The 22,733-nt window shown below is 38.1% G+C and overlaps 2 protein-coding genes across 3 annotated transcripts in view; one reads left to right on the top strand and one right to left on the bottom strand.

Moving 5' to 3' along the window:
• The window catches only part of tln1 (talin 1), a 197,848-nt gene extending 184,588 nt beyond the window's left edge, over nt 1-13,260 (top strand). For both annotated transcript variants that reach the window (XM_051683214.1, XM_051683215.1), the window contains 5 exons: nt 1,715-1,840; nt 2,054-2,116; nt 2,297-2,479; nt 11,193-11,318; nt 12,092-13,260. In XM_051683214.1, the coding sequence (XP_051539174.1) occupies nt 1,715-1,840; nt 2,054-2,116; nt 2,297-2,479; nt 11,193-11,318; nt 12,092-12,226 (633 nt within the window). In that variant the 3' untranslated portion in view covers nt 12,227-13,260. The remainder of the gene's footprint in view (nt 1-1,714; nt 1,841-2,053; nt 2,117-2,296; nt 2,480-11,192; nt 11,319-12,091) is intronic.
• The window catches only part of ca9 (carbonic anhydrase IX), a 332,582-nt gene that overhangs the window by 37,146 nt on the left and 272,703 nt on the right, over nt 1-22,733 (bottom strand). The window lies entirely within an intron of this gene.

Genomic DNA, 22,733 nt, shown 5'->3' with positions numbered 1-22,733 from the left:
CTCACCTCAGTCCAGGTGGCGGAGGACAAGTCTCAGTTGCCTCTGCTTCTGAGACTGTCAATCCACACATTTTATCACATGGCTCACTGTGCATGACACCGCGGAGACTCCGCACGTGGAGGCTCATGCTATTCACCGCGATTCACGCACAACTTACCACGTGCCCCATTGAGAGCGAGAACCACTAATTGCGACCACGAGGAGGTTACCCCATGTGACTCTACCCTCCCTAGCAACCAGGCCAGTTTGGTTGCTTAGGAGACCTGGCTGGAGTCAAAATTAGCCCTCTTGTGTTTACATGAATTGCTTCAGAATTCTTTAGAATAATGTCAAGACATTGTTGATGTAAATTTGTAAAGTGATTTTTGATATCTTAAATACTGTTGACATGGCAACGCATACATTTTTACTATTCCTTTCTTCCTATAGTGTTTTTGAGGCACTTGACATGTTTACAATTTCATGAAATTTTGCACACACATCAGAGTCGTGGCCATTAGTTCTGGGCAAAAATACATGCATGGGCGTGTAAGACGGCCTCTGTAGCACCCCCAATTTCCAAAATTGGTACATATATAGTTCTCATCAAGCCAGACAACTTTCATAATTATAATCATTAGGTCCGCCCAACAGGAAGTCGGCAATTTTGGATTTTTTGAATATTGCAGTCTCTGAACTTTTAAATACTCCTCCTAGGTGATTCATGAGACTGCCAAAACATTAAAGATGCTAAATTGCTAACAGATTTTGATATATCGAACGGTGTTGCCATGGCGAGGCATTAAATTAATGGTGAAAAATGGAAACCGGAAGTGTCTCGATTTAGATCAAAATTTAGATGTATGTTTAGTCTTGGGGCTAATCACATGGATTTGACTATTTTGTGTCACGGTTATAGTGCCACCACCTGGCAGCAGGAAGTGTGGCTCTTACAACAGACTTTAAAATAGTCCTCTTATATTTACTCAAATTGCTTCAAAATAGTTTCGAATAATGTCAAATGCATGTGTCCACCTTGCATTGTTTTCCGAAAGCCACCGGGTGGGAATGGACCCATGGTGCTTGGGCCCATTATCACTGCTTACAACTATATTTTTCTCTTTAAAATGTAGTAAAGTTAAAGTAGAAGACAATAGAAATGTTACTACTCGAGCAAAGTAGAAATATTCTTTTATACAAAGACATTTTTATTAGTTTTATTTAAAGACCACTTCTGTAAAGTTCCACTGAAATATTCAGTGGCAAATAATGTAGATTGGGACTTGAAATTGCAATGATCAATTGTTCACAATAATACCAGCGACATTAAAATAGAAAAGTAATCAATTAAAAAATTATCAATTTTGATTGATATTGGCTGTAATATTATTGTGTTTCCCAATGGTAAAAGATAGCACTAAATATATTTATAAGATAATGTTTCAAACCAAAATATTCAAGATTATCTATAAATACTGTTTTATTGAACTATTCCTGTTTGCATTGCCAAGTTTGGATTTGGATAAAAGGTGTAACAAATCATATGAATTGTGAATGCTGTTATGATCATTGATTTCAAACATTGTGCATGACTTGTCCATCGTTATTTGCGCTGGATTTCGAAAATAAACCCAGAAACAATTGTGATGTGCTCATGTGCTTGTAAAATAAAAATATAAAACCGTAATGCTGTTCAAACAGACAGGAAATGAATACTTGTTCTATTTGTTTACAGGAAGCTGATGAGAGTCTAAACTTTGAGGAACAGATTCTGGAAGCAGCTAAATCCATCGCTGCCGCCACCAGTGCATTAGTCAAAGCTGCATCTGCTGCTCAGAGAGAACTAGTAGCGCAGGGCAAGGTATAAACACAGCACAATCTACTGTCAGGTACTCCATATGTTTTCCATTCCTAGAGCCGCCATATTCTGTTACGATTATTCCCATTCATAAGTATTCCAGTGACCCGTCTCTTCCTAAACTTTCTGCTCATGTTCAGTATATTTAAGAATGCATGAATGTGAAATTTTGGACCTTGTTCAGTTTAATTCAGATGCAATTTTTATTTCTGTCAGGTGGGGGCGATCCCAGCAAATGCCGTGGATGATGGACAGTGGTCTCAAGGTCTCATTTCAGCTGTAAGTGTCAGCCAACCTGTTTCTGCTACAGTTTGTGTGGGAAGTGTTTAATCTGAGAGATTTCTACTAGTTCACTTTGTTTCCTCTGATGTAATCGGATGCCTGTGGTCACACAAAATCATTTTACAGTCTGATACAGTTTTTTTTACATTATTTCATTATACATCTACTGTGTTGTAGGCCCGTATGGTGGCAGCAGCTACCAACAACCTGTGTGAGGCGGCAAATTCTGCGGTTCAAGGTCACGCCAGCGAGGAGAAGCTAATTTCTTCAGCTAAACAGGTGGCAGCGTCCACTGCTCAGCTGCTGGTGGCCTGTAAGGTGAAGGCCGACCAGGACTCCCAGACAATGAAGAGACTGCAGGTCTGTGTGTGTGTGTGTGTGTGTGTGTGTGTGTGTGTGTGGTTTCTGTACTTTCATCTCAGTTTTTTTGAGTAGGATATTTGAGTAAGATATCTTTGCTCAAATCTGATTGGGCAAGCAGCTTTTCAAGAGTCCTGATAATAAAGATAATAGATAGACAGAATAGAATAGAACTGCTGTTTTGTAGGCGGAGCTAAAATTGATGAAATAGTTGTGTAAAATGTCAGTTACTCGATATTAACTTGTAGAACTGGGTAGGGTTACACCAGCTGTAAGGTCTCAATTAAGTTGGGACGTAAAGTTCACACTAAAGGCTTAGTAACCACTAGTTAGTTTGTAACTACGACAGCGCTTAATTTGGTTGCACCACCTGGTCTTAAGGCAAAACTTAGCTAGTAGGTCATAAGCTCTCCGTAAAGTAATGAGTAGTCACATAGTATGACGTTTACCTTTATTGATCCAATAAGCAGCATTCACATTTGTACACAGAAGTGTTAAAAGGCCGTGAATTTCAGTTTGATCTTGTTACGGTTAATTTTCAAACCTTGTTTACTCACATAACAGTCAGTAGTAATAAATTATATTCCCATTGAAATATGATACATAATAAAAGTAGATTTAATAAATAGTATATTTGCCATATGTAAATAAAATATTCAGGAAATGCATCTAAAATTAAAAAAGGGGCAATAAATAAATACTAATACAACAGGCTGGAAAAATTGACATTTAATAATATCCTATACAGTATTTTGTATGTGTTGAAATTTCTGTGACGCACACAGTTAGATCGGTTTCATGCTGAAGAGCCACTAAGAAGTATGTTTTTCTTACATAATTTTTTTTCTCTCTCGTAAATGTAAACGAGTGTAATTATCAACATCATCATATATGTCGAAAGGACTGAAGTCTGTCATGCAAAACATGAGCTCGTTGATGTCATTAAATGAGTCTGCTTTTTATTCCATCCATTACTCCCGGTCGGAGGCTTCCGTAAATATTTAGTTTATACGTAGGGTTATGTTCTACCCAAATTTAATGGTGCAATGCTCAAATATTTAGTTGCGCACAAATTGTGACTTAGTACCCATTCACGCCACAACTAGGCTTAGTTGTAATTTGCGTATAGCTGGTGCAACCGGCCCCTGTTGTATAAAAGCAATATCACACTTGCAGTGATGCTGTTGTGCTGATATTTAGTACAGCAGCTCTCTTGCTCAGGTTATGTACAAAATAGGTAAGAGACAACTAATTGTACAAATAATAGTACTTCAGTTTGACACATTAGTGAACACAGAGTTCTCTGTTGCTTTGTGTCCATCTGGACAAAGTATTTAAATATTTAGTGACACAATGAAACCCATCACACGCCACTGAGACAGCTGTTGTCCTGCACAGGGAAAGGGTTGAGGTTAAATTTAGAATCAAACAACTTTGAGATGAAGAAGAGAGATCACAAATGAAGAGCAACATATAGTCTTTAAATACAACAGGAAATAAAATTATAAATACTGTATATCTGTCTGTCTACCCATCTGACTGTAATTGTCTCTCTTTATGTAGTCCTGCACTCTCTCTGTCTTTGAGTATCTGTGTAAAGCTCCATGTTTGGTTGTATTTTGGCCGTGCAACAGTAAGATGTTACAGAGGTAACGGTGGAGTAAGAATATATGGGTAGTTGAAGCAAAACCTACCCATGGACTTTATCTTTTTATCAGCATCAAGATTTTAGGTTCAAATATGTGTAAAGTTTTTCTCATTTTTTTAATCACATTGTTGCCTCCACTAGTTCATTTAAATGGCCTTGCGGTGTGACAAATTAATTTGCTCTTTAATTATAAGCTCATTAAATCAGCATTTACAATAATTATAAAAGTAGCTATAAAAAGATAGTAGTATAAAAGAAGTAGCAAAATGCTGTTTAAGATTGTTTCAGATGGAGTGTAGCATATCACAGCACAGGACTTGCCCAAAGCATTTCATATCCTCAATCCAGACGAGAGTTTACCAACTAGTCTTTCACAGTCCAGCTGTCTGATATTTATTGTGCACTAATGAGGGCTCGTGATAACAGCAGTGCTGAAGGAGCAGTGTTTGGAACACTGAACTTAAGTCTCCAGAATGCTGTTGCTTAATCTACTTAATTGCATCTAATTATAGTTCAATTTAATTTAAATTTAAAGATATATGTTTCATATTGCAGGCTTTTTAGTAATAAGGTTTTGAAATGCAGATTGATACGAAGTTATTTTTGAAATCTCCAGTTAAAGGAATGTTCCGGGTTCAATACAAGTTAAGCTCAATCAACAGCATTTGTGGCATATTGTTTATTACCACAAAAAATTATTTAGATTCGTTCATCCTTTTCTTTAAAAAAAAACAAATCAAAAATCAAAATTACAGTGCAAAAAGCAAAAATCAAGGTTACAGTGAGGCACTTGAATGTGGTCAATGGGGGCCAATCCTGAAACATTAAAATACTCACTGTTTCAAAAGTATAACCACAAGACATAAACAATATGTGTGTTAACATGATTTTAGTGTGATAAAATCACTTACTAACCTTTTCTGTGTAAAGTTATAGCCAATTTTACAACTTCATTACCATGACGATGTAATGCCAACAAACCCAAAAAAATGACTGTAAAAATGACAATTTAAACAACTTTACAGCTCACATAATACACAAAAGAACATTGTTAACAAAATTAAAGTGCTTTTATAAGCTCCATATTTCTGCCTTTAAACCCTCCAAAAATAGTCCACATTCACTTCCATTGTAAATGTCTCACTGTAACCTCCATTTTTGCTTTTTTTAAAGAAAAGGAAGAAGAGTCTAAATTCATTTTTGTGGTAATCATCAACATTATGTCACAAATGCTGTCAATTGAGCTTAACTTGTTTTGAACCCGGAATATTCCTTTAAGGCAAGTAATTTTAAACAGCAAGTCTTGAATATGGGTTCATTTGTTACCGAAGACACGTGCTGTTGCATCTTCTAGTCTTTTGACCTAGAAAAACCAGACAACTCAAAACACACATGTGGATCGATCAGCATGTTACCCGACACCTAAAGTAGTATAGTCTACATTTTCTTTTTTTTTTCTTTTTTTTTGAGTTGAGGTGGTAAATACACTTGTTAATTAAACTTAAGTATGAGTTGATACAATGACAACTCAACAGGTTGAGGTGACTGGAAAATTTGAAGACTGTTAATTGTCAGCTCATAAAAAGCACTTTGCTGCGGCAGTCAATAACTGCGTTTCCATCTAAGGATTTTTTGCGAAAAAAGTTTTAGCGCATCAAAATAAAGCTGATGGAAACGCAAATTATCGCTAAAATTTCACGAGTGTCGACATAATATTTTTCCGTTTAACTCTAGCGCATAAACTCTATGTCGATATTTCAAATGTCATGAAAAACTGATTTGGAAACACTTTTTGTCGAGAAAATTGGCATTAACGCAAAAATATAGTGTCACATGACAGAATTTGCCCCAATCATTAGCCTGTGTTAATCATGAGGACAAGTTATACATCCTTGAATGCAAATTTATTGTACATGATTATGGATTGATCTTATCGGCATAGCACAGATCCGATGCTGCAAACATGACACTTCCAGGAGTGCCAACACAAATATCTCATTTCATGCACATCGACAAGTGCACAGAGAACAAATGAATGGCCACTGTTTGTGATTAATTTAATTGCGGTAGCCATCCGTTAATTTATTACAGTTGCTTTTACAAACCATTCAAAATAATTGACGGCAGTCATGAAATTAGCCCATAATACAAAAAACATATCATTTATATGCACAAAGATGTTTTAAATAATAAAAAAACAAAATACACAGTACTTCTGAAAGCTTCAGTGTGCTTTTTTGGAACACTAACATATAGCCCAATTCTATTAAATTATTGTTTATACTTTTGAAAAAATGCCAGCAAAATTCCCTGTATTACATTAAATAAATTACCAAATGAATAAAGCATTAAAGAAAATAATTAATTACCAAACGAAAAAATAATATTTTTAGACCAATATATGCCTTTTCTTTACACAAACTTAAATTAGCCATACCCTGTTCTGTAGATGAAAATGTCGGCTGAATGACATTCTCAGAATGTTCTACATTTCCGGTTCTTTCGGGTCAGAATCGGTGGCAACCTGCGATAGGTGCAACATCAGGACCAATATTACAGTGCTATCAGAAGGGCAATAGCTCCCTTTTGATTGCAATTCCGTGTTCTGATTGCATTTATTTGTGAAATTAAAATGACAGTAAGCTGGCTAATTTCAGTGAATTGTCTCAATACTCTCCCCATTTTACCAAAACTTTGGAGGAAAACAATTAGGTACATCTGGAAGTGTTTTTTCAGGCATGACGTCATCATGCACACCATTTTTATCGATAAAAGGCCATTTGATTGGAAACAGGCAGATGTGGCAAATTTTCCAAACTTTTTTTTTTACGCATTTTCACTTTGTCGTTAACAAAATAGCGTGAAAATTGGATGGAAACTAGGCTATTGAAATCCATTAATCTTTAAAGTGTCATGAAACCCTTTTTCAACATAAATCAGTTCTCAGCAGTCTTGGAAAAATGTGGTAAGCAGGGGAGTGAGGGGAAGACTGCATTTCAGTATGGGAATGAACAGTTGCATTCAGCAAAGTGCTTAAATACTGTATTTTTTACACTGTTTTGATCGGTTAACATGCTCACTGTAAGGATGAATGGTGTTTTTGATGCCAATTTACATCATGTTGTACCGCGTCTGTTTCAAACAATTCCCAATCTGCCTCTCCATATATCTGTAAACTCTTTTTAAAACTGCTTGTTGCACACTATTGCATTTCAAAAGTGTTGTCACTGATGAAGAGTATGTCACTCTGTCAGCTTGAAAAAAGTGGAAAAAACATGCAAATCTTTCATACCATGCACTTTCATATTCGCGACTAATGCCTTGGAGTTGGAGTCCTTTTCAGTGGATAGAAGACATTAAAGGCAAAGATAGCATTGCACAGTTATGTCTGTATGAGTATCAGAACCGCATTGTCTTTTATATATGCATTGCTATAGGCCTATCAGACCACTCTTTAAAATGTAGGAGCTTAATCAGTAAATTATACACTAGTTATTGCAGTTTACTAATAATGCAATCAATAAGAAATCATCTAACCAATAAAAGGTAACTGTAATCTGATTACACACATTTAAAATTTAATGTAATCCAACTACAAGTACCTGATTTTTGCATATATCAATATTTGCTGAGAATTAATTCTAAATATATTACATTTCATTATTGTGGCAGACGAGTAAAACATTGATTAGAGAATACAAAAAGTGGCTAAAGTTTTTTTTTTTTTTTTCATATTATTCAACATAGCCCTATCACTGATCTTCAGACTGCAGCAATCCTTTTTGCAATTGAGTTTGTCAATCTGTCCGAGGTAGACAAGGCTGTTCTCAAAGGGCATCTGTCTGCATTATTTTTGTTGGTCTATGTATACGTGTGTCAGACGGACATTTTTTGGAGTGTCTCACTGTGGTTCCGTAAAGTTTCACTGGTTTTAATGTCTCGCCATAAATGCTGTGTTTTTATTACGCTGTGTAAAGTTAAATTAAATTTGAAAACTTTGAAAAACGCATCTCAAGATTCCTGCATTTTGTAATTAATTACCACATTTTTACTTCTGGGTGAACTATACCTTTAATGTATGAGTCAGTGCTTCATCTAACAGAGATAAATCAAACACTCCACTCAAGCCTAAATCACACCTTCAGTTCTGCACAATACCTCAAAAGGCATAAGAAAGAAAAACAAATTCTTGGAACGTCTGCCGAGGAACGCTGGGTATGTGTTTGTTTCAGGCTGCTCCCTCCACAGCTGCATTGCCTTTTAAAGTCATCCTCCCTCGAGTCCTGGTTCAAGCAGAACGTCCCGACAAATACTGTCCTCGCTAATGATGAGAGAAAAGAGTGTTACTAAAGCCACCAACAGATTAGTTAGTTGTGTGCTATTACTGTGAACCATGTTGGTAAATTGATTGGTTCACACTATGATTCATCTTTTGAGGAGGTGAATACTGTAAATAATCATTGACATTCATGTTCCTATTCATGCAGATTGACCGATATAGTGATGATTGTCCAGTGTTGCCACAGATTTGCCATAACTGTTATTACTGCCAGTAGTGGCAGGCATTTATATTTGCAAAGGTTTGGTCATAGAAATGTTTGCCAGTCGTGGAAAACTGTCATTGTTGCCAAAGGCTTGCTGCAAGTTCACCACTATCAATAAACAGCTGCAAACTGGCAACCTTTTTTTTTTTGCCACATATTAACCACAAGTTTGCCCCAAATAAAGAAAAGTTTGTAGAAGAAAAGTTCACAAAATGCATGAGTGTCAATTACCTGCAAATGTACACTGATCAGCCACAACATTAAAACCACCTGCCTAATATCATGTAGGTCCCCCTCGTGCTGCCAGATCAGCTGTGACCCTTTAAGGTATGGACTCCACAAGACCTCTGATGGTGACCTGTGGTATCTGGCACCAAGACGTTAGCAGCAGATCTTTTAAGTCCAGTAAGTTGCAAGGTGGGGCCTCCATGGATCGGAATTGTTGGTCTAGCACATCCCATAGATGCTCAATCGGATTGAGACCTTGAACTCTTTGTCATGTTCTTCAAACCATTCCTGAACAATTTTTGCAGTGTGGCAGGGCACATTATCTTGCTGAAAAAGGCCACTGCCATCAAGGAATACCGTTGCAATGAAGGGGTTTACATGGTCTGCAACAATCTTTAGATAGGTGGTATGTGTCAAAGTAACATCCACATGAATGCCAAGACCCAAGGTTTCCAAGCAGAACATTGCCCAGAGCATCACACTGCCTCTGCCGGCCTGCCTTCTTCCCACAGTGCTTCCTGCTGTAAACGACTCACACGCACCCGGCCGTCCACATGATACATCAGACCAGGCCACCTTCTTCCATTGCTCCATGGTCTAGTTCTGATGCTCACGTGCCCATTGAAGGCGCTTTCGGCGGTGGACAGGGGTTAGCATGGGCACACTGACCGGTCTGCAGCTACACAGCCCCATACGCAGAAAGCTGCGATGCACTGTGCATTCTGACACCTCTCTATCATGGCCAGCATTAAGTTTTTCAGCAATTTGTGCTACAGTAGCTCTTTTGTGGGATTGGACCAGACGGGCTAGCCTTCGCTTCCCACGCGCATCAGTGAGCCTTGGGCGCCCATGACCCAGTGTCGTCGGTTCACTGGTTGTCCTTCCTTGGACCACTTTTGGTAGGTACTAACCACTGCATACCAGGAACACCCCACAAGACCTGCCGTTTTGGAGATGCTCTGACCCAGTCGTCTAGCCATCACAATTTGGCCCTTGTCAAAGTCGATCAGATCCTTACGCTTGCCCATTTTTCCCGCTTCCAACACATTAAATTCAAGAACTGACTGTTCACTTGCTGCCTAATATATCCCATCCCTTGACAGGTGCCATTGTAATGAGATAATAAATGTTATTCACTTATTCACCTATCAGTGGTTTTAATGTTGTGGCTGATCAGTGTGTTACGTAATAATGTTAATCTCATGCACCAATTCTGCTAATTCTTTAAAAACTCACTTGTACAAACGTGCAGTTCATACAATACAATTTGCTGCAGCTCACTTGTATGTGAAAATATGAGCTTTTCAGTAAATTTGTGACTATGTTGGCCATTTTTTTGTCTCGAGAGTTTTCCAGAACACTCTCTTTCTTTAAGTGGATACCAAGAGCAGCTTAAATACGACTGAAGGGCATGTCAGTGGTAAAAGATGATAGTTAGTTGTACTGATAGGGCATGTTTGAAATTAGATTTTTTTTATTCTTTGTGTTTTTGTCTAACCTCCTGAGACTGCTGTGTGCATTTTCCATTTCCCTTTTTGATTTGTAACTAGTTGCACCTAATAAACAAGCAAAAAATTAAAACATTTTTTTTCTAGAACAAATAGTTTTCTTAAAAATGTATGTCCACATATGTGAACAGCGGGACTAAGTTGTGACATTTTAAGTAATACCAAGCTATAGAAAGTCAGATTTTTTTCATCAATAGTTTGTGTCCAGGAGTGTTGGTTATTCATTTTTTCAGACATTACAGCTGATTTTCTATAAAGCTGAATAAACAATTGTTATTCAGAGTTATGGCCAGCATCATCAAATCACTGCCAACCATGATAAAATAAAGTTTAGCATTATAAATTCTGAATCTATGTACTGATTATCATTGTCACATGCCTGCCAAACATGTTGAGTGATCCAAACATCATCTGCAGCCTGAAACTGAACTTTTGATCAGATTTTAGGAGGGAATGCACTTATCTGCATAGAAAACTAAAGGATGCACCCTTGCTCCCTATTTAGTGAATGACTTAACCTCCAGTGTGCTGTCTGTCTGCACTGCACTTTTCTTATCAGAGGCACTTTTGATGGCACTGTGCCTTTAGTGCTTCACGGAAATCAACGTCATGCTGTTGTGTCACGTGATGCGGTGCACCAGAAATTCTGTGATGAAGTGAATTTTGAAGAATCTTAAGGAACCTCATCCTTAAATAAGCTGAGAATTTGTACTTTTGGCCATTTTGTTGGCTTTTTATAGGAGGACATGATCAGTACTCTTGACATACTGTTGTTTTGTCATCAGGCTGCCGGAAATGCGGTCAAGAGGGCATCAGATAATCTGGTGAAGGCGGCGCAGAAGGCTGCATTTGAGGCTCAAGACGATCAGGCCGTGATGGTGAAGAGCAAGATGGTGGGCGGCATCGCTCAGGTAAAAACAACATTAGTAAAACACAGTTACAAGTTCACAACTCGGACACTTTGAGACCTTTTACAGCTGAATTGAGTAATATATGAGTAATCCAAGCATGATTGCTTCTTTTTTTAAAATTTCCAGTGAATGAATTCAATAGTTTATAGATTTATATATATCAAAAGTTATTTTCTTATATTTCTAAGTATAGGATGTTTGGCATGCATCATGGATTGCCTGTTTAAACTGATTTTCCGGGGCACTATTACCTTCACGATGGCATTTTTCTAACCAAATAAAACTGTTGTCTATTTATGTTACATACTTTAGTTGAATCTTTTTATTAAAATAAATTTTTAATCTGAAAAATTATGACTGCTGTTTAGAAAACTGAAGCAATACAAATATAGCACTAAATAATGCACAAGACATCATAACAATAATCGTTCTGCTAGATTCTAGAGTATTTGGCCCCTCCTTTTTTTTTTTTTCATGAAAACAAAATCACTTCATAATACAGTAGCTACACATTCCACAACACTCACCTCTGAGACTGTGAATACAGATGTCTGACAGCTGCAGGTCACTACAGTGTCTGCAAACCCACTGAACCCCGTAACTAGAGTAGAATATTCTAAAATGATTCTAGAAAATCTGAGGACATTTTTTTGCCCCAGCATTTTAAATATCTGGGGCAGTTTTGTCTGGTCAATTTCTGACCCTGCTGTACTTCCTGTGTCTTCCATGCATGCATTCTGGATTTTAACATGGATCTTTGTGTGTGTGCTCAGATCATTGCTGCTCAGGAGGAGATGCTGAGGAAGGAGAGAGAGCTGGAAGAAGCCCGGAAAAAGCTGGCAATGATCAGACAGCAGCAGTACAAGTTCCTGCCATCAGAGCTGAGAGAGGACGGACAGGAGCAGTGAGACACAACAGAGACTAAAAGAGCCTTTCTACATGGATTCATGAGCTACACGGATAACGGGAAGATAAATGAAAGATATGCAATGAGTACAAAGTGAACAATGTATCAGGATGTCTATTTTAAAAGTATTTTGTTTATTTCTGTCACTTTTATGATTATTGCCATGCCAGATTTTCTATTTAGCTTTATTGTTTTGGATTTATTTGAATAATGTGCCGCATATGCAAGTCATTTTTAATAGCTTCTAATAGACCTATGTAAGAAAAAGTTCAGTACTAGATAGTTTAGATCAGCAGTATTTTTTAAGCACATTTGCTTCATTCACATGCCATGTTCCTGGCAGGGCCAAACAGTGTTTGTCTGGTAAGCTTTTTAAAGATGACATGAATTTCTATATTTTTGGAGGATGTATAGGCATCTTCTGTTGTTCTGAGAGTTGACAGCGATTCTTCCTTATTTTTTATTTTTCCTTTTCTGTGGCAATCTGGACCAGTGGTGCAATGATTACCTTTGCGTTGATAGAATTCATAGAGAGAAATCATATCACTTTCTAAAGAAAAGAATCATAAAGCTTTGAAATGTTACAAATGGTATCTACTATTAAATTTATTACAATGTTTATCAATGTTTGTGTTAACATTTTGGTCTTCTGGCATTTCTATAAAAATTATAACTTTTATAAAGCATAAAGCCATATTTACATGTTTGTTTGTTTGTTTGTTTTTTTGCAATTCAGTGTTCATTAAATTCCCATACAGATGATGATTAGATCTCAAACAATTATTTGTAACAGAAGAATTGGTTATTAATTAAAATTGTTGTGTTAATCAAAGAAAATTCAGAGTGATTGTAGAGAACATTATTGAGACTGTTATTAATGGCTCAAATGCATAAACTGCTTGAGTTTTCACCATTACTGCCTTTTCTCTATATTTTATAACTGTATTTTTGTTAACAGTTTTCTCACCTTAAATATGCAAATGCAATTAGTCATGTTTAACTAAAAACTCATAAATTCACTGTTTTCCAAAGAAATCATGTTTCATTTGTTTTTTTTTAAAGATACAGTGGTGCTGGTGATGAACATTGTAATTTACTATACCTGAAAGACTTCTCATAGACCGGTAACACTTAAATGCATCCCAAATGTGTATGACTTTCTTCTGCAAAACACAAACGAAGATTTTTAAAAGAATATCTCAGTTCTGTTGGTCTTCACAATGCAAGTGAATGGTGAACAGAACGTTGAAGGCCCAAAAGGCAGTATAAAAGTAATCCTTAAGACTCCAGTGGTTAAATACATATCTTCTGAAGTGGTATGATAGGTGTAGTTGAGAAACAGGTCAATATTTAAGTCCTTCTTTAACTGTAAATCTACACTTTTACTTCTACATTCTGGTGTGGAAGTGACTTTCACACTCGACCACCTACTGGTTGGGGATGGTCAAAGGTGGAGATTGTTAGCATAAAAGGACTTAAATATTGATCTGTTTCCCACCCACACCTATCATATTGCTTCAAAAGATATGGATTTAACCACTGGAGTTATACGGATTACTTTTATGCTTCCTTTATGTCATTTTTAAACCTTCTGAGTTCTGGTCACCATTTACTTGCATTGTATGGACCAACAGAGCTGAGAAAATTAAAAATCTTAATTTTTGTTCTGCTGAATAAAGTCATGCATTTCTTTAAGTCAAGAGTTCAAAAGTTAAATCATAAGTGCTATTCGCATAGAATTAGCAGCACTTTTCACAATAAATATTGTTCCAAAGCAGCTTTACCAAGAATAGTGCCTTACAAACTACCTGGTGAGCAAGCCAATAGTGACCGTAAATACCTGAAAAATTGAGACCTAGAAATCCTAAATTACTGTAATATATTTTCAAATGATCTCAAAGCTCAGTTTTCATAAAGGTCACGAAGTGTAGCAACACCCCTCTCAATTCATTCGTTCCAGCAAAAGGTGGACTTAATGCATAAATTGGGGTTCAGCCATATACTTCAGGAAACATTTAGGTAAGTATCAAAATTGAACATACGGAAAACCTTTGTCCATACTGCATGTGTGAAATAATGGGATGCATTTTTACTTTAGGCAATTTGATAGAGAGATTTTGCAATGGTGAGATTGGGGTAAGGACCGCCCGTTCAATGTTGTACCAGGGAGGGGCTCTCTCTCAGGTGGAAGAGACCAATGGGCCAGATGTCAGATTAAAAGCATAGTAATAAAACTACATTTTGGGGAGGCCTAAACCTCCTTTGTCATTTTGTCTATGTAACTTACTGAAATGCAACCAAGATTGTTTACCATTCTAAATAAAAGACTTGAAAAATAGTTTAAAATAAGAAAGTGGATCTTTTAGCAGGAGAGACTGCAGTAAATAATTTAATTTGGGGATACAATTCATTTTTATGACACTGACCTTCCCAGCCATAGACAAATGTAGTGAAGCCCATCTATCCACATCACATGAGAACCTTTTCACTAATGGGTCGAAATTAACTAAATAAATCTCTCAAATTTGCTGGAAATAAAATGGCAAAATACTTAATGGCTTGCTTGGGCCATTGAAAGGCGCCAAGTTGGAAAGCCATGGCAGGGCAATATGCTGTCAGAGCAAGAGCTTCTGATTTAGACCACTTCACCCTATATCCTGAAAATTTGGAGAAAGAATTAATAATTCTGTGGAAGGTAGGCATAGATCTTTTAGGGTCTGAGCTAAAATCAGACAAATACTTGAAGGCTAAATTATATCCAACATTGATGTAACCACAACATCCTTAACCCAAAGAACAGGGAAAAAAAGCACTTAAAACTCGTGCATAACAGTCCCAACTGCTGTCCATCACTTGGAAATCCAACGGTCCATGCATGCTCATGAGACTTTCTGCGGCACTACTGCTACCAGACTGCTCAAGTCCAGTGGTTTCTACACATATATGTATATATTATTATTATTATTTGTTTTGTTTTTTCTCCTTTTTTCTTAACATAAACCATGCTATTAAATTGTACATAAATATGTTCAATAAAATGACAAATAATAAAAATAAAATAGGCCCCAGTAAACAACAACATCGAACCCACAAAGTGAACGAATGAGCTCTACAGCAAGTAAACAAAGGGAGAAAAAAAAGAAAGGGAAAAAAACCCCTCTCAGGCTGCATCAGTAAAATGCTTATTGTGTAGTATGTATTGTTGATCGAGAGAAGGCAAAATTACCCACTCACACCATTGATCTAATGAAGGCCATAGCTTGTTGTGGGCATGTAAAAGTCTTACGTCCGTCCTTGGCATCAGTTCTCAGCTTTGAAGGAAAAAGCAGTGTGAAGCTCACCTTCTGTTGGTGCAGCAATTTTTTTAACACTCTTTGAATCCGTCCTGTTCGCTTGAGTCAATCAAGAAAAGTCTGGAAAGTCTGGAGGTCCTCCCACCACAACTTGCCTTTATTCCTCGCCGCTCGTAGAACAAGCTGTCAGCCGATCGCAAGAATCTTGCCAGGATTGATCGGGGTCTGTCACCTGCCGGGGGAAGCTGACCGAGAGCTCTGTGCACACGCTTATTTTCGAGCCGACGGTCCGTGTGTCGATCAAATTTGGAATAAGCCCGTCAAACAACTTCACCATATCCTGACCTTCCTTTCCCTTGGGGATTCCAAGGAAATGAACATTATTACGCCTGCTCCGATTTTCCATATCCTCTAGTTTTTCCCACACCTGTTCCAAATCAGCCTTGTAAGCAGGCAGGTTATCCTGTAGCTCTCTTTCGGCCAACACCAGAAACTCAACCCATTTTTCAACATTGGCCATTCTTGTGATCAGGGTGGAAAGTTTCGCCTCCATAGATGTGATCGCTAAATGTATCTCTGCGAGGCCCTCCATGTCGGTTGAGATTTTCGTCAGCGCTGCATAAATGTTTGAGATATCCCAACCTACATTATGAAGCTCACTGCCACTATCAACAGCCATCTTGATCCTGTGAGTCGTCCGACGCGTGAGAGCGTAAGTGCCTTTTAATATCCCCACAGACAGACGATTTCAAATTTTTCGACATCCTGCCCTCCCAGCATTTTAGCAAACAAAACTATTACAGTTCTCACTGGTTAAAAATTGCTTAAAAGTATAATTGTAGCAAAGTTTAAGCAGAGCTCACCTTCAAGCAATCAACCCTCGCATAATGTCACGTGACTCCTCTTTAACAAATATTTTAATAAAAGAGAGAGAACAGGTACGGCAACCCCATGCGAAGGGGAAACGTGTGAGAGACAGCTCTGCGCACTTTGCTAATTTTTTTTTGTTATTTTCATGATATAATCTGGTGAAATTCGATACACCTAGTTACACATTTACTATTTGAGGTAAACATGGCAAAGAATTCAAAATCCTTGGGCTCTGGAGACATTAAAAGACACTTATGGGTTCAAGATGAAAGCTCAGACAGGCCTGTGGACCGGGGACTCGATTTGGATGGCGCGGCAGGAGAAGGAATCCAGCGTCAACTGTCCAACATGTCGGTGATGTTGACGAAGGTATTTGCGGACTTGGAGGATCTCGCTTTAATACGTCGATCGATTACGGTGATGGAGCTAGTCACAAGAGTGACAGATGTTGAAAAATGAATCGATTTTTTGGAGTCATCAGAGAGAACAGAATTAGCCGCTAATCCGCCCGCGACCAAAGTTGATTTGAAACGTGTTCTTGAAAAGCTTGAAGATCTTGAGAATAGAAGCCGCAGGAATAACATTCGAATTGTTGGAATTCCTGAGCATGAGGAGGGCAGTGATATGGTGAAATTCCTAGAGGAGCTTTTCCCGAGTCATAACAGGCCACAAGCTGGAAATCGAGCAAGCTCACAGAGTCCCAGCTCACAGATCTGCTGAGGGAGACAGGCCCCGATCGATTCTGGCCAAATTTTTGAGATCATCCGATAAAGATCTTGTGTTGCGCCAGGTGAGGAACAAAGGAAAGCTTTCTTGGAAGAATTACAATATTTTCTTGTTCTTTGCGAACTCGACAAGAGAGAAACGCGATCGGTTTAGGGAATGCAAGAAACTCTTACATCAACGGAAGATCACTTTTGCTCTGATGTTTCCAGCCAGACTGAGAATAAACACCAAGGACGGCAGCAAAGTATTTACATGTCCTAATCAGGCAATGTCTTTTATTGAAACAATGGGTGAGTAACCATTGGGTGTTTTTCTTGTGAGTGGATTGACTCACTGTACATACTCTGGCTTTCGGAGAAAGCTGGGCGCCATTTTTGTTTCCTTTTGCGTTGGCTCCGCCGAGTGGTTGGAGTTTGTTTTGTTTTGTGGATTAACACTTTTCCTTAAAGAAACTTTTGCATTGACGGAAGATCACTTTTATAATGAACGGATGACCGCAAAATATCTACATGCCCACACAAAGGATGTCTTTTATAAAGTTGGCGGACTGTGTAAATCATGGGATATACTTTTATGCGGCCTCCGAGTGAATCTTGTGACTCTTGACTATCCGAGGAACCGGGATGCGTGTTTCGTTTCCTTTTGTGCTGGTTCCGCCTAGTGGCTGGAGCTTGTTTTGTTAAATAACATTACTTTGGGACAGTTATGGATGAATCAGTCAGTTCTTTGTGCTTATGCCTCCTGTTGGCTGGAGTACGATATGTGGAGTATTTTCATGGGGCATTGGAATGATTACATCATCTGCTGCACTCATCAGCTGGCTCACTGAAGATTCGTTTGTCTGACCGAGGAAACTGAACGGCTTTATATCGGCTGGAATTTGTTTTGTGAAGGAACACACCTTCGAAACAGTTCTGTGAATGAGTCTACATGTTCTTTGTGTTTATTCTGCCTATTGGCTGGGGTTTGTTTTGCAAAATATTTGATGTTATGTAATTTTGCCTTACAAATTTGTGAGGCAAAATTGAGCAATCCAATGGCAAAGTTGTGGCTCTCGTAGGCATACATGAACTCCTTGAGTTTAAAGGGATTGGCGCTGTCGTGCGCGGGGTTAATGCGCACATTTTTCTTTTTTCTGTTTGTTTTATTCGGGGGAAGTTCGGGGTTTTATTGTTGCATTAATGTTGAAATGTGGTCTTCATAATTTTGTTTTTGGCACACAATTTTTTTTTCTATTATATCAAAATGTCAAATGTTAATTTGAGTGGATTGTCTCTCTTCACGTGGAATGTGAATGAGTTGGGGCACCCCATAAAAAGAAGGAAGGTTATTTATTTTCTTAAACATAAGAAATATGATATAGTCTTTCTTCAAGAAACACATCTTTCCCCGCAGGAAGCTGAAACATTTGGGAAGATATGGGGTGGACATATTTTCTTTAGTGTTGGCTCAAGTAAGAGCAAGGGAGTCATTATATTGGTAAATAAACATTTACAATTCAAATTTCTCAAACAGTTTAATGGAAGTCATTATTGTTTTAGCAGAAATTCAGGGGCAAAGCCTGATTTTGGCTAATATTTACGCACCTAACGCTGATGATCAGGGCTTTTTTATAGATCTTGAAGGGATGTTGCAAGCCGCTGGCACTTCTCATGATATAATTTTGGGAGGAGACTTTAATCTTTTGATGGACTCAGTTATTGATCATAGTGAAGCAAAAATGTGTAAGCCCCCTAGAGAACACTGATGCTTCACAGGATGTGTAAAAATCTTGGTCTTACAGATATTTGGAGACTTTTGAACCCATCTGGTAGAGACTATACATTTTTTTCATCAGTCCATAAGATTTATTCTAGAATAGATTTTATATATATATATAAAAATCCCTCATTTCATCTGTTGTTGATTGCTCAGTTGGAAACATTTTAGTCTCGGATCACACCCTGGTGAGTTTAGAGGTGTTGCCACATATAGAGAAAAAGAAATCATATAGTTGGCGCTTTAATGTATCCCTTTTGCAAAATCCTGATTTCCAACAAATGTTAAAGACTGAAATCAGTGTTTATATGGAGACCAACTGGTCCTCAGTATCCTCTCTGGGCGTGGCTTGGGAGGCACTTAAGGCAGTTCTTAGGGGTCGGATCATACAGTATGCCTCATTCATCAAAAAATCCAAAGCACGAGAACTCGTGGAGTTGGAAGGAAATATTAAAAGTGCAGAGGCAGAGCTGAAGCGCCGTATGCCATCTGATGGCCTTAGAGAATTGACCCGATTGAAATATAGATATAATACTATTTTGTCGCAGAAAGTGGAGTTTTGGTTATTCAGGGCAAGACAGTCATACTTTGAGTTGGGGGACAAAGCAGGAAAACTTTTGGCTAGATATATAAAGCAGAGAGAGTCTTTTTCTATCATTCCCTTAGTGAAATCTGCTGGTGGTGAAATATTTACCTCAGCCATTGATATTAATAATGCCTTTAAAGAATTCTATCTTGACCTTTATAGTTCCACATCTTCGTTTACTGATGAAGATATTAGAAACTTTGTGGAACCATTAGTTCTTCCTAAACTGAAGACTGAGCAAAAAAATGCTCTTGGTTCTGAGATAACCTTGGAAGAGCTTGACGAGGTAATTAAGTCCCTACCTATTGGCAAGGCTCCGTGAACAGATGGTTTTGCCACAGAATTTTTTAGATCCTATGCTACAGAACTGGCTCCACTTTTGTTAGAAGTTTATACTGAATCATTAAAGAATGGAAAGCTTCCTCCAACCATGACACAAGCCCGGATCAGTCTGATTCTTAAAAAGGACAAAGATCCAAGCGAGTGTAAAAGTTACCGTCCAATCTCCCTGATCCAACTAGATGTAAATATTTTGTAAAAAATTTTGGCTAACCAATTAAGTAAAGTTATGACATCTCTTATACATATAGATCAGGTAGGGTTTATTCGGGGCCGCAGCTCTTCTGATAACATCAGGCGTCTCATCAATATCATGTGGTCAGTAGCGTATTCGCTACTGACCACATGATATTAATGAGACTTAATGAAATTTCAATAAGTCAGTCTCCGGTCGCTGCCATCTCACTTGACACCAAAAAGGCGTTTGATATGGTAGAATGGAATTATCTTTTTAAGATTTTGGAAATGTATGGGTTCAGGAGTACATTTATTGGTTGGATTAAGTTACTTTATAATCACCCTGTAGCAGCGGTACAAACATATGTATTAATTTCAGATTATTTTACTCTGAATAGGGGCACTCGGCAGGGTTGCCCTCTTTCCCCATTATTATTCTGTCTTGCCCTGGAACCATTAGCAGCCGCGATAAGAAAGGAGGATGATTTTCCAGGGGTGATTGCGGGAGGTGTGGCGCATCAGCTTCTGCTTTACGCAGATTATATTTTATTATTCGTCTCCAACCCCACTAGATCTATGCCTTGCCCCCACAGAATTATTAATTCCTTTTCCAAGTTCTCAGGATACAAAGTCAGTTGGTCTAAATCTGAAGCTTTGGCTTTGACAGCGTACTGCCCAGTAACGGCCTTCCAGCCGGGTGCCTTCCAGTGGCCCAAACAGGGCATTAAGTATTTGGGAATTTTATTCCCAGCAAATTTGTCTGATTTAGTCAGAGTTAATTTTGATCCCTTAATAAAAAGGTTTTCGAATGATGTGGACAGGTGGGCTTCATTACACTTATCGATGATTGGGAAGGTTAATGTAATTAAAATGAATTGTATTCCAAAATTCAACTACCTGTTACAGTCTCTCCCTATAGTTGTCCCCCTCTCTTATTTCAAGCAATTTGATAGCATAGCAAAGTCCTTCATTTGGAATGGTAAGCGTGCCAGGTTAAATTTCAATAAGTTACATATGCCGATTGACAAAGGTGGGTTGGGCCTACCCAAGATTTTGTTTTATTATTATAAGCGGAGAATGGCCACTGTCCCCTCTGGTACTCCATGTCCCAATCCCAGCTGGGTGTGGATGAGCTGGTTCACAAATGGCCAGCGAAACGCAAGTATGCTTTTCCCTCGGTGCGACTCCCTTCATTTTGTTATCAGCAAAGTCAGAGAGGACATGAAAACAGTTCTGTTAATTGCGCCGAAATGGCCTGATCAGACAAGTTTTAAGAGAAGATTTAAAAATGGCTTAAGATGGGGCAGACCTTACGTGTGAAGGGAGACTGTTCCAGAATTTGGGGGCAACAACAGAGAAGGCTCGATCTACAAACGGTTCTGTAGGGCTTTACTGGTTGTTTAGATCAGTGTTACGATCAGAAATAATTGATAATAATTTTTTTAGTTATTAATTAATATTTAATTAATTAATTGAATCTAACTCATTAAAACCTCATATGGGGCTCCAGTAAATTTAGTGCGCTACGTTTAGGAGCGGGTTTGGTTATTAGCAATAATTAATAATTATCAAAGATAATTATTAATTATTAAAATCAATAGAACATTGATGAGAATCAATGTTAGTTTTTTTTAATCCTTTAAATCAACAATTATCAAAGATAATCACTAATCATTAACATCGATGAAACATTAATTAAAATTAACACTAGCTTATTGATCATTCAAATTCAACAATCATCAAAGATAATTATCAATTATCAAAAATCAATAGCATATTTATAAGGATTAATATTGACGGGGCACCACCCTGGAATCAGGGACTAATAAACAGATAGTATAACAATATTAGATTGTTTTCTTAGAAAAATCGACATCCGAAGAATATCGATTTCCGGGAAAAAACAATGAATGAAGGCTTGAATTCGAGCACTGACATCCCGTCAGCATGACACAGGTGTATGCAAAACAAACCAAAACATTTCTCTTTGTAATATGACAAAGTTTATTTATGCAGTAATATCAATTAATAATTAATACAATACAGTCAATAAACTTCCGATTTACAACTACAAACTAAACAGTGATATGATTATAACACATGAGGGTGTGTGTGTGTGTGTGAGAGTGTGTGTGTGTGTGTGTGTGTAAGGAGGGACGCGCACAAAATGGCGGACGTGACTCTCGTGGAGAGTGTCACGTGAGACTACCGGCCAGAGAATATGGCCACGGATGTGGGCGGAGAGAAACCAGTCAATGGTAGCTTAGGGACAAAGCTGAGCTTTATCACGAAGCTATCTACTAGCCATAAATGTGTGCGAGAATGTTTGTGAGGGGTCGCATGTGTGTGTGTTAGTACGAGAGAGAGAGAGAGAGAGAGAGAGAGAATTAAGTGACGGCCCCAAAGCCGATTTCGCGATCATGGGAAAGCAGTTGTTAATCACTCAGAGACGTGGTGGACGGCTCGTAAACCGTTCTGCGGTCTTTGATTCTTTAATGGATAAACTCAGTTTGCCGGTCTCACCTGCGATGGCGGAAATGCACAGCAGTCCAATGTGGTTGGACTACAATACAGCAAATCAAATTCGTGATAATTAATACCCTGAGTATTAATTGCAATGAGCGGACTCGGTGGTCCGTAAACTGTACAAGCAATAACCTCGATACACAAGAATAACACACTATAATATTCTATCTCTGCCCAGAAGTAAACCTCTTACGCCCTGTCGGCGGGCGGTACGGCTGCTGATTCTCGGCGGG

The sequence above is a fragment of the Myxocyprinus asiaticus genome, chromosome 42 (assembly GCF_019703515.2).
Source record: "Myxocyprinus asiaticus isolate MX2 ecotype Aquarium Trade chromosome 42, UBuf_Myxa_2, whole genome shotgun sequence".
In the NCBI taxonomy this organism is placed as follows: Eukaryota; Metazoa; Chordata; class Actinopteri; order Cypriniformes; family Catostomidae; genus Myxocyprinus; species Myxocyprinus asiaticus.
Note: the sequence above shows the minus strand (reverse complement) of the source record. Positions and strands in the feature narration are given on the sequence as shown.